The sequence below is a fragment of the Rhinopithecus bieti genome, unplaced genomic scaffold (genome assembly GCF_001698545.2).
Source record: "Rhinopithecus bieti isolate Rb0 unplaced genomic scaffold, ASM169854v2 scaffold_7870, whole genome shotgun sequence".
NCBI lineage: Eukaryota > Metazoa > Chordata > Mammalia > Primates > Cercopithecidae > Rhinopithecus > Rhinopithecus bieti.
Window position 1 is genome coordinate 1,170,001 of NW_016805645.1, and position 16,917 is coordinate 1,186,917.

General features: G+C 39.2%; 1 protein-coding gene across 1 annotated transcript in view; it reads right to left on the bottom strand.

Annotated features, from left to right (window-relative positions):
• Positions 1 to 16,917, bottom strand: part of LOC108530304 (ankyrin repeat and fibronectin type-III domain-containing protein 1) — a 262,443-nt gene that overhangs the window by 145,479 nt on the left and 100,047 nt on the right. The window contains exon 4 of the mRNA XM_017873105.1: positions 8,612 to 8,746. Within this exon, the coding sequence (XP_017728594.1) occupies positions 8,612 to 8,746 (135 nt within the window). The remainder of the gene's footprint in view (positions 1 to 8,611; positions 8,747 to 16,917) is intronic.

Here is a 16,917-nt window from a genome sequence, read left to right on the forward strand (position 1 = left end):
GAAGGACCTCTTCAAGGAGAATAACAAATCTCTGCTCAATGAAATAAAGGACACAAACAAATGGAAGAACATTCCATGCTCATGGTTAGGAAGAATCAATATCGTGAAAATGGCCATACTGCCCAAGGTAATTTATAGATTCAATGCCATCCCCATCAAGCTACCAATAACTTTCTTCACAGAATTGGAAAAAAACTGCTTTAAAGTTCATATGGAACCAAAAAAGAGCCTGCCTTGCCAAGACAATTCTAAGCAGAAGGGAAAAAGCTGCAGGCATCATGCTACCTGACTTCAAACTATACTACAAGGCTACAGTGACCAAAACAGCATGGTACTAGTATCAAAACAGAGATATAGACCAATGGAACAGAACAGAGGCCTGAGAAATAACACCACACATCTACAACCATCTGATCTTTGACAAACCTGACAAAAACAAGCAATGCGGAAAGGATTCCCTACGTAATAAATGGTGTTGTAAAAGCTGGCTAGCCATATGTAGAAAGCTGAAACCGGATCCATTCCTTACACCGTACACAAACATTAATTCAAGATGGATTAAAGACTTAAATGTTAGACCTAAAACCATAAAAATCCTAGAAGAAAACCTAGGCAATCCCATTCAGGACATTTTATTTTATTCTTTATGGTGGTCTTAAGCACAGTATTAAAAGTATGACTCTGATATAAGGTTGATTGAACTTTACGTTTTAGCTTTTTAACTTATTAACTATATGACCTTGAGCAACTCTGATATAAGGTTGATTGAACTTTATGTTTTGGTTTTTTAACTTATTAACTATATGACCTTGAGCAACTTACTTAGCTTTCCTGAACCTCAATTTCCTCATAATTAATATTATTCCTCACGTTAATAGTAATAGTCATGTATTGTCCAAAAAGGGATATCAGAATTTTAAATGAGCAAATACATATACATTGTTTAGTAGCATGCTGGAAAAAATAGGTGTTCAATAAATATTAGTTATTACCTTTTAACAGGTCTTTTGAGGTATAATTAACATAAAATAAACTGCATGTTTTAAAAAGTACAATTTGATTAGCTTTGACATAAGTGTTCACTCATGAAACCACTGTCACAATCAAGATAAAGAACATATACATTATTCTCAAAAGTTTCTTTGTGTCTTTTTGTAATCTTTTCCCCACTCTCCTGATTGGTCAAAGGTGGGCTGTTCTCTACAACTTGGCTATAGGACGAGGCTTTAGGAGATATTAGCTAGGAGACTACCTTTTATGGGAATGTTAATTTCTAGTTTTACATTTTCTTTTTCTGCATGATAATAATGTATCCTAAAATATTTAATAAATGCCATGTTAAATGTTACAGCCTACCAAACCTTTAAGGAATGATACCAATTCAACACACAACTCTTCCAAAAATTTGGCTTCATTTTCAAGGCTAGTACTGCCCTGATACTAAAACCAGGAAAAAGGCAAGACATGAAAACAAAGGTATGGACCAATGTCTGTCATGAACATGGAGGCAAAAAATTTCAACAAAATGTTAGCAAATTAAATCCAGCAATGTATATTATAAAAAGGATAATGCATCATGACTAGCCAGGGTTCATTCCAAGAAGGCAAGGTTAGTATAACATTTATCTACCCATTAATGTCAATGTAATTTAATACATTAAAAGAGAGGATAAGGAGGAAAAACTATATGATCATGTCTATGGATTCATAAAAAGCATTTGGATTTCATAATATACATTTATTCATGGTAAAAAATTTTACAGGAATGGAAGGGAACTTCTTCAACCTGATTAAGATAATCTTTTAAAACCTATAACCAATATCATACTTACTGAGTAAAGATTAAGCTCTTCTAAGATCAGAAACAAAGCAAAAATATCCACTCCTACTTTTTCTACTGTATTGGGCATCCTAGCCAGTGAAGTAGGGCAAGGAAAATAAGTCAAAGACCTATATATTGGAAAGAAAGAAGTGAGATAGTCTTCATTTGCAGACGACATGAAAGTTTACATAGAATAATCTGATAAATCTACAAAAATCCACTTATGAAAAGCCTGGATGCTGAACATGACATGATATTAAATAATGAAATTAAAGAAGAGCTATATATGTATATACACAATGTGTACGTGTATACACACACACACACACATACCTTGCTCATGGATTGGAAGACTAGGTATTGTTAAAGTGTCAGTTCTTCCAAACTGACCTATATATTCCATGCAATCTCAATCAAAATCCTAGCCGGCTTTTTATTTTAGTAGAAATTGACAAGCAGATTCTCAAATTTTTATAGAAATGGAAAGGATCTAAAATAGCCAAAACAATTTTGAAAAAGAAGAACAAAGTTGGAAGTTGTGATTTCAAAACTTCCTATGAAGCTACAGTAATTAAGACATATAGGATTGGATTAAGGATAGCCATATAGATAAAGACAATACCATAAAGATAGAAATATAGATGAATGAAACAGAATAGACAACCTGGAAACAACCTATACATATATGATCAATTCATTTCTGAAAAAGGTGTCAAGGTAATTCAATAGGGAAAATGATAATCTTTCCAACAAATTGTACTGAAACAATGGTATATCCATACCAAACAATTTAAAAACCCTCAATCCCTATTTCACATCATATACAAAAATTAACCTAAAATAGATGATCCTAGACCTAAATGTAAAAGCTAAAACTATAAAATGTTTAGAAGAAAACATAGGAAAAAAATCATACAGTAGCCTGGAGAATGCAGGTCCAAAATGAGGAGTAGCCTGTGCAGAGTGGAGCCTCCTCACATTGGCTTCACAACCACCTGTTCCCTGGGCTTTGCTGCTTACATAAGCAGAGAGCCTCGATTGCCACCATCATCCTGTCTCCTAACACTACCAGCTGTCTCAGGTAGGGGGCGTGTTTTGACATGGCCCCCATCATGCTGGTTGTGACAGTAGCTGCAGCAGCCCTGACCCATCAAGACCCACGGAGGCCTTAGCTTTGCTTGTGGCTACCCTAAGAGACTAACACCACTAAAATGGAGAAAATTGGACCGGTGAGACACAGGAGACTTTCAGTAGCCTGTAGATAATTTCCTCTCTATTCCTTGTTGTAGATTGTTCTGAGGGCTACCTGGAAGCCAATGCATACAAAAGAACAACAAGATGTGTCTTCTTGTGAGGCAATTGCTATTTCAGTTACAGCCACCTTTGTTTTCCTTTCTTCCTTGACTCACTTCCCTTTTTTCTTCACTCTTGATGCCCTGAGGTTGTATGTCAATATCCAATATATCATTTGCAATTGGCTTTACCTTAAGTTTTGTTTGTACATGCTAAAACAAGATATAACAATAACTCTCTGAGGAAATAGCTACTTTTAACTATATTCTCATTTTACTGAGGCCCAGAGAGGTTAGCTAACCTGTCCAAGATGTTACAGCCAGTAAATGGAGCAGCAGGATTTGAACTCTGGCTCCAAAGTCCATGCTTATAACAACTCTGCTATTATTAATTCTAAGGGACCTTGATCTGGCTGCCTGTCAGCTTCATCTTCCTAGATCTTGATTCTGAAGTCAAGACTTCTTACCATGTTGCGAGTCCTGACACCTCCAGAGGTCATGTTTCACTGGAGCTTGGGTTGTGGGACTTTCTCAGCATATTTGTACTGTGACAAAAGATCTGAGCCAGTCTGGATGAGAAGCAGTGGTAAGACACAGCATATTCAAAATAGGAGTTCTAACCATGTTTGACAGCTGGGTAGACAGATATAGTCAGTGAGAGGGACATTTCTGACCGGGAAAAGATTGCTCTTCTAGCTGTGATGTGAACTAGGGGACCTTAAGCCTTCAACCTGCCTGTGACTAGGCAGAAAAGGAAGTTAGACTCTTTCCATTCCCCGCCTGCTGTTAACATAACAGGTGTGTCTTTTAGTGTGAAAGGGTGGCCAATTCTATTACAATGATGACACAGAATGGAAGCCACTTTTCTAGTTCCTGTGCCCTTTAATGTATATATATTAAGTGACAAGTTTTGAAAAGTCAGCTGTAACTCCATGTCAAGAGGAACACTATTTTTGATGTATGAAAGCATTTGTTTATGAAGAAGAGGATAGAAAGACGATTAGTATTGATTCTACAGTTCATCAAGTACTTATGGATGATCTACTTTGTAACCTGTATCCTGTGATAGACCCAAGGGATTGAAAGTAAGTAAGACAGTATCCCACATAGGGTAACCAACTGTTTTAGTTTGTTCAGGACTGAGAGAGTGTTTCCAGGATGCAGAACTTTCAGAGCTAAAACTGGGACAGTCCTAGGGAAATTGAAATGAGCTGGTTACCCTACGTGTTCCCAAGGAGCTCATAGGCTAGAAAGGTAGTCAATTATGCAAATGCATAGCTATGCAATAGTGTGGTATGTGAAATTATGGACTAATAATACTAGCTTATATTTCTTGATATGGCTTGACTGTGTCTCCAGTCAAATTTCACCCTGAATTGTAATAATCCCCACATGTCAAGGGCAGGACTAGGTGGAGATAATTGAATCATGGGGGCGGTTTCCCCCATACCATTCTCATGGTAGTGAATAAGTCTCATGAGATCTGATGGTTTTTTAAATGGGAGTTCCCCTGCACAAGTGCTCTTGCCTGTTGCCATGTAAGATGTGTCTTTGCTTCTCCTTTGCCTTCTGCTATGATTGTGAGTCCTCCACAGCCATGTGGAACTGTGATTCCATTAAACCTCTTTACTTCATAATTACCCAGTCTTACCTTTATAAATTTCCTTTAGTAGCAATGTGAAAACAGACTAATACACTTCTATAACACTTTCTATGAGCCAAGTGCTATTTAGAATAACGCATGTCTTAGTCCCTTCAGGCTGCTATAACCAAATACCACAAACTGTGTGGCTTATAAACAGTACACATTTATTTCTCACAGTTCTGGAGACTGGAAAGTCCAAGACCAAGGCATCCAGAAGATTTGGTGTCTGGTGAGGGCTGACTTTCTGGTTCAAAGACAGAACTCTCTTGCTGTATCTTCACATGGTAGAAGGAACTAGTTAGCTCTCTGGGGATGCGCACTAACTTCAATGATGAGGGGTATGACCTAATACCTTCCTGAAGGCCTCAGTTCCTAATACCACCACCTTGGGGGTTAAGATTTCAACATTTGGCTTTGGGAGAAACATAAGCATTCAGTGTGTTGCAGTGTTTTTACATGTATTAACTTATTGAATCCCATCACAGCCATGTGGAGGAAGGACTATTAGTATCTCCATTTTACATAGCTAGAAATTGAGGCACTACTAAAGGGTAGTAAATCTGGGATTCAAATCTAGGCAGTATGAGTCTAGATTTGAGATCTTAACCTCTAAACACTTCTCTCAATAAACCTAAGACATAGAAGTAGCACAGAGGGGTGAGTGATGAACTTTCTGGGTGACAGGATGTGGTCATTGGATAAGAGGTGGTGAGAAAATGGGTTAGAGAAGGAGATGCCTGAGGATTTTGAATGATGAATGAGGAATTAACTAGCAGGAAGGGCAAAAGGGGCATTCTAGGAATAATAGTTCAGGTTAGGATATAGAGATGGGAAACATCATAGTGACATTGGTAAGTCAGTGCCAGTGAGGGTCCCCATGAAATTTTTCTGGGCTCTGACACTCACGGTGGTGCATTTCATCAACCATGCCAGGACATTTGGAAAGAAGCCCAAAGAGGTAGCAGGGCCAGACCACCAAAGGACCCTTATGCCACGATAAGAATCATAGACTTTAACCTGTACCCAACAGGGCAGCACTGGAGACTTTGAAGTAAAAATTGAGATTTGCTTTTTTAGAGAATTGCTCTGGTAGCAACTAGAGGATTGCTGGAAAGGGGAGAGATGTAGGAACAGTGGTGGGGGACAACCAAGTATGAAGCTCTTAAAAAATTACCCCATGAGAGCTGGCGACTTCAACTAAAGCTTGTGGCAGTGGGGATGGAGTGGGCTGGACGGATTCAAAGGACGAAGGACATAAAATGGACTAAATTTTGTTAGTGATCGGATGAAGGGGCTAGAGAGATCAGGAAACCCAGTGATAAATTCTGTGATAAATTAGCTGACTGGGCGAATGATAGTCACCCTCCCCGCCTTCCCCACACTTTTTTTTTTTTTTTTTTTAAAGGAACATAGGCAGAGAAGTGAGTTTAGAAAGGGAAAAGATAGTGAGTTTGGTTTTCCACAGTGTGACTCTCAAAAGCCTATAGGAAATTTAGATGGTATTGTCTAATCCAGATATTCCATAAAAGAAGGAAATAACTTGCCTGAAGGGTACTTATTTTTCTGATGAAGAGTGAAATAATAATTATAAGTGAAGTTCTTAGAGACAGGTATGAAGCAAACACAAAGCAGAATAATTAATAGAATACTAATTCCACATCCTTTGGGTTATCTTTGAAGTAGAAAAAAATTAATACACTCATTTATCATAAAGTATCAGTGGCTTACTTTACTATTTCCTCTAGAAATGTTTGAATTTTATAAAAAAGATATCAATACTTAACTGAATCTCTGATGAAAGAATTTCAGGTGCCCTAATACAAAGAGATGGGAAAAATTTTGGGGGGTGGAAATAAGCCTTCTAGAGGTTCTCAAATCATAGTACATTGGCAGCTGCTAATTCCAAATTTATGGGTACAGGAGCAATTTGAGCAGCTGAAAGTTGCCATAGTTCTATAATACACGGATTATACCCATACCTGAACTACCCTCTGAAAAAAAATACTTCCATGTTTGTTTCAAAACATTGATGATCTTTAGGATCTTGGGGTTATAAGTATAGCAAGTCAGTTATCACTAATCAATATTTTAAAAAATCCTATTTATTTACATGACCTATTTATTTGAATTTGAATTTTTTTAACATCACTTCTCAGCTCCTTTCTCCTCTTCTAATTCCCTAAGTGTGACCATGCTTCCTTCAGAGTGTTCTGGATCTCTTAGATGAGGAAAGGGACATGGATCCCCTTATCCTCACATAAACTCTCATCTGTGTATTTCTGATGAATGACCCCTGGATTAAAGTACATGAACAATGATCTTGAATACTTAATGCACCATTTAACAAAAGAACCTAAAGTAGTATCTCATGAGTACATTAATTGAGCTTAGCATGTCTTCTTTGAAACAATTAGGAATAGAAGGAATGGCAAAACAGAGATCCACAGAGGCTAAGGAAATTTCCAAAAGACATATCTTTAATCTGGGACCCAGCACAAATATGCGGCTATCCTGACATCTCACCAGTCTTGCAACCAGTAGGCAATTCGGTCTCCTTGCTGTTAGAATGCCATCATTTGTGAAATGGCCAAATCACCTGGGAGAATGACCTTGGCTCTTGTGATTGAGTGGCTTGGAGATCCTTTCCACCAGGCAAAACTTCACCCATCTCTCCAGTTTCCTAACTTTGGTTTTTATTTAGAGAAACATGCTGCTCACTGTTCTGACATCATTCATCTTTGTCAGCACCCAAGGCCACAACTTTGTCTGAACAGCCAGAGATACAGTACTCTATCTCTACTGCAGATAGAGTACACCAAAGACATTAAACTCTATATGACACTTATATGGACTCTGAATTCACCAGAGATGGATTGATGCTGCCATAAAGCCTTGGGGTAGCCAGGCAAACAAAAGACTAAGGAGACTGGTGGGGGCGGGGACGGTGGTAAGAAAAGCAAGATCTTTCTACATTCACTTTCTCTCTCTGCTGAGGTTGGCCTATATCTTATTTAGAAAATGAAGAAACCAAGTGAGTATGGGGATTTTTGGAGCCCAGTACAGAAGCAAACTCAGCCTTGATTATCAGTGGAGCTCCTGATGACTCTGACCAGGCCAATGATCAGCGCGGGTAACTGGATACTTAGAACATCCCACTTTGAACCCAGTGCACCTCATCAACCCTATATCTTTTATGAAATAAAGAAAAGACTTAAATAACATAGATGCAAAAGTAGTGGTGGATCAAGCAAGGGTTTAAACACATGTCCATTGATTCCTTTGGCAGATATCCTCAGTATCACAGTCATAATGTTATTTATGGGCACGCTCACCCAGGATGAACAGAGTGCTAGCATTCCGCTCTGCTTGCCCAGTCTGAAAACTGGATTAAAGACAGTAATATATCTGGGTTTGCATTCAGGATTATCAGCACGATGGAACTCATCTTTACCTGACCCAACAGGTGTTTTGTTAGGGACTCAGGAACCTGACTGGAAAATAATTTTACACAAAAAAACAGTAATGTATTTTTCATAGCTAATGCTAATCAGTTATGCAAGCACTTAATGTGATTAAGCTTCCTGCAAATAAAATGCCCAATTATCAGAAATGGGGCTTCCCTACCCCCGTCCTGTCTCTCCACAGGGACGTGTATGTACAATTGCAGACCACTATGTGTGTGTGTGTGTGTGCCCGTGTGTATTCTTCATGGACCACCTGCAGCTAACTTCGGAGGATGCAGATTTTTAAGTTTTATTTAAGCCACAGCAACACATACACACATTAAAAATAATCAGCGACTAAGAAAGCCCCATATTCATATGAAGAAAGACAACAATAAATTTGACTTACCAGTTTATGCTGTTTGAGGCAGCAGAGGAACAAGTTGTTGGTAATTGTCCAGTGCTTTCATTCAATAAATCACATTGGCTTTCCTTTCTCCTGTGGCTCAGCCTCTGTGCAAAGCAAGCGAACTTCCTTCCTATTCTGCGTAAAGAATGAAATGCGAACAGGATCACTACAGGCGAGAGACGAAGTCCATGATCACGAAGCTACTCTTAATGCAAAATAAAAGAGCAAATGATGCATGGGGAGAGAAAGGGAGAGGTAAACAGCTTGGCTCAGAGGCTAGGTGTATTCTCTAGACTGCAGCCTGGGGAAGGTTTGATTCCTGTAGCTTGTGTGCGTGTAGTAAAAGGATACCATGACTTCAGTGTGTGTTTAGCCTATCGTATCTGTGAGGACCATTTGAAACGGCTTGCAGAGACATCTAGCTTCATGGCAAACAAGACTGAATCCGAACCAACTGTCACTCGGGGTGAGCAGAGGGGCAGTCGGTCACTACATCAACGGCAGGGAAAGAAATATTGTCTGGCATCCAAGAGCTCATCCAGCAATCTGTGAGTGCAAATGATCTACAGCCCTTCTGGGGCCAGACACCCCCTTGTTTCCACAGCTGTCTCGGACCAGAAGCACACAGGTAGCAGTCACATCCCTTTACCACAGGGCACCTGCGCAATTCCTTACAAGCTCCTAGCGGGAGCTAGGGGGCATCTAAAGAAAGCTCTAAATCCAGTCAGGGCTGCTGAAACTGTGCTTGGGTTTTTGTCTGAGCAGGTTCAGAGAAAGTAGTCAGCAGATGTGGGACTTAGGGCAGCAAGAGGCTCAGTCTCAGGAAGATGATTCCAGTGCTGCTTCTATGCCAGCCACATATGGGTATAGCCGGCTCCTTTCACAGCATTGTGCTTTACATGACTAATGAAAGACACAAAAAGATTTCCTAGAAAGCTGCATATGTAGGCATATTTAATGGTTCTCACTGAAATAAAATGGCAAATGACCTTCACAGGCTGCTTGTTATGTTGGGGGGTGGGACTTGCCGATTGATGGCACATACGAATACTGCACACATGCGCGTACACACACACACACAGCAACACATGGCCCTAGCAACAGCATTAAGAATCTTTCTAAAGCTCTGTTCTGATTCTTTCTCTACCAAATGAATGTTCAGCTGCTGTGATGACTTCAGGAGTAATTTTGGACTCTTCTGTTAGGCACTGACTAGTCTGTTATTTATACCTGGAGCCAAATAAACTCTCAAATTTTGAATGAGACTCTGTAGCAAATCAGGAGAAAGTCTCTTGATCATAAACAAGAGGGTGGAGAGTTAATCTTTGGCCTGGTAATTGCTTAGAATCCTGGAAATGACATATTGTATTCCCCAAACTCTCCCCCTTTCTAAAGATATTATCTCCCCCCATAGCTCGCTCGCCCCCAACAGGTGACTGTTCTGCAGCTCCGATCTGAGGCAGGGCTCAGTGACTCATAAAACCTGGGTGGCCAAAAGGAAGAGCTTGGTTTAGCTTTTAACAATTGTCTTACTTTTCTTTTCTTATTAAAAGGCAAAATATCTTTTTTGAACATTTACTATCACTTTCTATCCTTGGATTTATTTGTCCATGGAAGCATTACTGTGAATAATCTAATTTAGTAATATTCACGCCCTTGAGGCTTAGAGGGCTATGTTTTTCATTAAGGATTAAGAAAGAGTCTGGCTTCTCTTGCACAGCCTAGGCCAAAATGATTGCCAGGTAAAAACCTACACTTTCATCTAGAAACATTTTGGCTTTAATGCAGATTTACTTGAATTACATCTGCTGTGGTAAGCTAGGTGACTGAGTAACTCTACTAAGGTTAGGGGGTTGCCTCACAGGGGTCATGAGTTACACGTGCCATACAGACCTAAGAGGACAGTGCCTCTGATAATAGTAGCAACACTTTCTACAGCAAATACTCAAGTTGAGTCAAAAAGCTCATGTTTATTGCAAAGGAAATTCATTAATTCATCCAACTATTCATTAATCTACTCTTCAGTAGACAATAACTATTTAGTAGGTTAGATTCATTGTGCTACATACTTTAACGTTACTTAGAGCCTATTGATGAAGTATAAACTCCTCGACATACCCTAGAAAAATTTCCCATATTCTGGCTCTTCCTATCTCTCTAGCCTAATTTCTCACTACCTTTCTATTTGCATTCCATGCTGTAGCTTTTTTGAATATCTCTTAGTTCCTTGGACATGCTATATTCTTTCTGAAAATCAGATCATCAAATACGATGGGTGTTCTTCTGCCTGGATGCTCAGTTCCTTATGTCTGGCTAACTCCTGTACAGCTTTGGAATCTTGGCTTAAACATCAACTCTCAGAGATATTTTTCTAGCCCTTAGGCTGTTAGGGTCCCTGTTCTGTGGTCTGAAAGCATGACACCTTATATTCTGCCATCATTATATCCATTATATTTTATTGCATTCATTGTTTAGCATCAGTCATCCCCATTATATTGTCAGAGTTTAAGTGCAAAGTCTCTTATTCTCTGCTGTATGTCCAGGGTTTAGCAGAGTTCGTGGCACATAGAAGGCATTCAATAAATATTTGATGTTTTGTTGAAGTGCTTAGCATGTATTTTTTGAATGAATACATAAATCACCTGGAGGAATAATGGGAAATGGGGTCTCAGAATTGAAAGGAATCTTAAAGTTCTCTTGGTATGTCTAATCTTTCTTGCCAAGTGACCATCCACAGAAGGCTTGCCTCCTCCAATTAATCCTTCTGGATTAATCTCAGCCCACATTGATCACACTCTTACTTTGTCTCCCACTTTCTAGCACTTTTACAGGATGTTCTTCCTTTTTGTTCTCTGACTGTTTCCTGGACTTCGTCTCATCTCTGCAAACTGGTACTCTATAACTCTTAGCATAAGCCTGCAATTATCTGATGCTTGATTCACTGAACATCAAACACTTGAACAGGGAGTTAAATGATCAGAGTCTTGTTTTAGGAAGATTTCTCTGGTTCTGAGGGAAGTATAAGTGAGATTAGCCAGACCTAGAGAAGACTCTAATAATGACTACAGCACGAGATGGGATCTAAAGGCAGCTTTGCCCTTTCTTTCCTTCTACTCCTCCCCCATGACTCCACCCTCCATGTCATAATACCAATGTTCTCATTTGGAACACTGAGAATGTTTGTTCCACACTCAGAACTTCCCCTCCACCCAATTCCACCCCCACAGTTATTTAACTTGCTTAGGGTATTTGCGAATGTGTCTCACTGATTCAATTAAAGGCTCCTTTAAAGGCAGGGATTGTGTTTTATTTTGCATCTTTCTCCTTCAGCCACTACACCTCCTGCCCTAGTAAGTGCTCAGTAAAGGTTAAGAAAGAAAATCATTTATTATATGCAGTGTATTAAATGAAGCAATGTGGTTGGGAGGGCGCATTGCTCCCATTCAAAGATGAACAGGGCATCTTTTCAAAGATAAAAGAGATATATTTAGCAAGAGATATGCAACCGATTATAATACAAGGCAGAATTAAGTGCCATAAAAAAGTATGAGCAATGTGCTAAGGGAACATGGAATTATTACTTCTTTCTGTAACGCATAGAATAGATTCACCGAGAAGGTGGCATTTGAACTGGAACTGGAGGAATGAAGATCTCTCTACAGGTTGAAAAGAAGAAACAGGTTTGGAGTCAAGGCATAGTGTCAAGGCAGAGTTCCAGGGCTCTTAGGGAATGACAAGTAGTCCAGTGGACTGGAGTGAATAAAGTAGGGAAGAGCTGATAGAATTTGTCTCAAAAAGTAAGCAGGAGCTAAACTGGGGAGAGCTTGAATGCCATGTAAAAGAGTGTGGACGTTATGCCATAGGTGACAGTTTTCTAAGCAGGAGAATGCCAGAACAGTTGATTAGGATCCACCTGGCCTGGCCATCGTGGATAGTGGTGAGAACCCAGAAGCAGGAAGACACTAATGATATGAAGGCCCGTGAAGATGTAAATTAGGAGATGAAAGTCCTATCTTTGGAGATAGAACTTACAGGATTGTCAATAGTATAGGTGGGGGACGGGGAGGATGAGAGAGAGAGACAAGTTGAAGGTGACTTAAAGTTTTAGCCTACATGATGGCGGATGATGATGACATTAATTTATTCTAGTATATACACCTAGAGATGATTATGGCATGCAGGTTATGGTCTGTGCTCTTTTTTTCTAAGACAGATAAAAGAACAGAAGCTGAGTCCTTGGAGTCATGTCAATGTGCCTAGACATTCATAGAATGCTTTGAAGAACCCATTTAGTACCAGGTAAAGACTTCAGTCCAGGCTGTGACAGATGAGCTGCCTCTAGCAACATTCAGGGCCATTTCCAGGGGGCATGGGTACAGGGTTTCCATTAAATGTGAGAGTTTGTGGTTTCCCACTGCAGTTGTTTAGCTCATTGGAAAGAACCTGGGTCTGGGAATGGGGAGTTTGAACTTGAGTCCTTGAGCTGCCCCTCACCAGCTGCGTGATCTTGGGCAAGTTACTTTTTACCATTAGGCTTCCTTATTCCCACTTGTGAAATGAGAGAGTTGGACCAGTTAAATTCAAAGGTTTCTTTTAGTATACTCTCCTCTGATTTGTAACATATGATGTTTAGAATTTCAGAATACTTATAAAATTAGGCCAAAGCCCACCAATATTAGAAGCCAGTAATGTCCACTTTCCCCTGCAAAATCCTGACCATATTTTGAGAATGTCCATATATCGCTGCAAATGCATGTCTGCCCTGTGGTTAGTTCCATGTGGTTTGTTTGTTAGACATAAATTTAAATTGATCACTTTTTGATGGCTATTTTCTAACAATTTTTCACTTTTTTTTCAGTAAAGATTTTTTTTTCTTAGGGAGTGCCTTTTCATCAGGATCTCAAAATTAAATTATAAGAAGTGGCATTCCCTTACTGTGGTCAGCAAAGAGCCTGGCCAGCCTTCTTCCGTTCCCTAATCTCTTGACCTTCCTTAGGGCGCGGCTACTCAATAACGGCTCCAATTCTTTTTTAAAAAATAAAATGTGCTACTTACCAAAAGCTGCTAAAAAGGAGACAAAAAAATAGGAAAAGAAAACTAACACCCCAGGGTGTATCTGAATATACTTATTATGTGCGAAGTTGTTAGTAATGAATGTGAAACTCTTCCTCCTCCTCCCTCTCAATTTCTAATCCCCAAAGAAAAAAGAAAAGGGGTGGGGGAGTGCATTGGCTATTCAATCCAAAGCAGACTTTTTTTTTTCTCTCTCTAAAGAAAAGATGCAGACTGCTCACGGGCATGCTAGTTCTTGATTATTTTGTTTTAAGTACCAATTGACCTTTCAGACTAAAAGTAATGGTCCCAAAATATCCTGAGAAAGCCTCTTTCGGAATTTTCTCTAAGTCTTGGAGACGAGACACACTGCATTCAAAAGACTCTTCAAAAGAGATGGCCCATATTCCTGGTAGTGCAATCCGATGACAGAGTGTTTATCTGAACTAATCATGTGGGATTTTCCAGTGCCACATTTATGAGAAACGGGATTCTCTTAAAGGAGGTTACAAACACTTCACTGAAAGCTTTCCAAGAACGGCTTCATCCATCCTCTCAGCAGCCTCTCACTGGGCTGTAGCACCGACGTGATAATCAGAGTCCATGCTTCTGAAAAGCCTTCTTGTCCTGGCTGCCACCCTCCTTTCAGTCATCATTAGAATTCTCAAGCTATGAATCCCCTATTGTCTGTATGAGCCCAGGATCCCCCACACCATGCCGAGGAAGGAATGTGAGCCTCCTGGGTCTGGCTCTAAGTCTCAACCTTATCCAGCAGGTCACAAAGCCCCATTTATATGCAGCTCCAACATTTTATCATAATTCTTTATCTGCTCGGCCCCATATATCCTCTAGGGCAGTCAGGAGACATTTGGTAATGAAGCCCATTTATCCTCATTTTCTCAATTGGCACACTTCAGGTTCTAATATTTATGTTCACACTGTCTTAATTTTGGATGTCAAAGATACTATACTAGACAAGTAGCATTGCCAAAGGATAATTGAACCATGTGGAAGAGTTCACCGGAGTCTGATACATGATGTGGTTTGTCATATTACCAATCATTGCATCAAAATAGTTACTTTTAATAGCTCAGTGGGAAAATAATAATAAATGCTGCCATTTATTAAATACCTTCTATGTGCCATGCAATGGTATCACTGAATTCTCACAGCCTACAAAGTAGGATTATCCACTTTTTATCGATGAGGAAACTAAGGTTTAGAGAGATTAATCACCTTGTTTATGTGCATTTAGGGACTGAGCTGAGACTCAAACCCAGGTCTCTGCAAAGTTTGTGGTATTTCCACCCCATTCCTCTGCCAAGAAATAAGAAATAATACATAACATGTATAATAATATAATAAATATAATACATTTCATTAGTTGCTTTACATTAATGTAACATAATTATTTTTCATCAAAAACATGTACATAATTATGAAATTTGGGCTAATAAAATGCTTTGGCCGAGAAATGAGATCTGCTCTGATAAGCATTAGCACATCAGGTCAGAGTAGGAATTTGTAGCATAAATTTCACCTATCAATAGGTGGCAGTATTCACCTAAATCTCTTTAAAAGGAGCCAGCACAGGTTGCTTCTTCTTATGACCAATCCCTAGGCCATCTGTATTCTTTGATGCACTAGATCTGGTCATAATGAATAACATGTGTAATAGGTTGGTGGCTAATTGGACCTCAATCATGCCTTTGTATAGTGATATCTGGACTGTAGTGCAGTTGTGGTAGAGGACTATTATCCACGGCAGAGATGTTGGTATCCCTCTCCATTTACAACACGCATTTTGGCCGTTCCTCTGGGGAAGTCTTTTATTGGTGCTTCAAAGCCGAAGATGATTTTTGTGTCTTGGATTACTTTAAGGATGTTATGCAGAATTCTCAAACAATTTGAAAATGAAATGGTTAATACTCTAGTATTTGATAATTCATAAACCAATGTTTGTCTAGATAAAAAAATAAAACATTTATCAGACTTCAGGGTTTCAGCTTTTTCAAAACCCTATGTATATGTACAGCTACCCATCAAATCATATGAATCTTCACCAGTAGGCATGGAAGCTGGAATTCATAAGGTGACTATTCAATAGACAAGTCAAAATGGTTGAGTTGATTAGTCAAAATACTGAAGGATAAATGACTACTCAATTTTAGACAGACCCCTCCTCCTCCTCTTACTCCTTTGTTTATGTTTTTTCTTCCTCCTCATTTTCTTTGTAAAGAAAATCTTAATATTGAAATACCTGTAGTTAAAAGTCACAGATTCAGTCGCTATTTTCTACTTGCCAACGGGAGTCCACTTAGGAGAATTTAGCTGTATAAAGTCAAGAATACAGGTAGATAAAAAGATAAAAGAATAAGCTGAAAGACTCTTTGACCTATCTTTATGCTATCTTCTCCATTTTCATTTGAGATACTTGGGAACAGATCATTATCAAAGACGACCAGCAAGCACTTAGAAATTGGATAGATGAGTAGTCCTAACTCTCAGAACTAAGAAGTTGACTCCAATAAGATTCTCAGCAGACCAGATTTTCTTAAAAGAATACAGATTGGCTGGTGGAATAAGGAAAGTGGCCCTGAAGACCGCCTATTTACCTCTCTTTTATGTTCCCAGTGGAATGAGTGTCTTTCTCCTCCCTCCTTGTAGTATTTATAACAGTGTTAACACTCTCAGCACAGCCTAACTTCATTAGAGTTACTTGGGGCTCTACGTAATTCTCTTACTGGATTGAAATCCCCATGACGGCAGGACCCGGGCCTCACTGATTTTTGAATTTCCCTCTCAGCTCTTGGATTGGGGCCCTTTGCGTGGTAGATAATTTTCAATACATATAGGTTTAATTGAGCAGAATTAAAGATTACTCAGAGGAATGCATTTTATACTTTTGCCCAGTGTAAAGAAAAAGTGCAGCATCGGTGTTGGATGCTATGCATGCTCATATTTCTAATTTCTCATCTGCTTCTTCCATTTCAGAACAGTATTGGTGATGGTAGACATATCATGCCAAAGGCCAGCACCCTCCCCCAGAACCATTAATTATCTATTTTTACATCCTTGGCAAGGCCATCTGATTTTGTAGAAAAATGCCCTGGTTATATGAAGGTTAAATGCAGAGGCAGGCCAAAAAATAAAAATAAAATTAAAAAAAGGCAGTTACAAGGGACATTAAGTGACCTACTGTGTCATTCCAATCACTAATATTTCCTGCCTTTGTGGTCTGGAGACTCATCCGC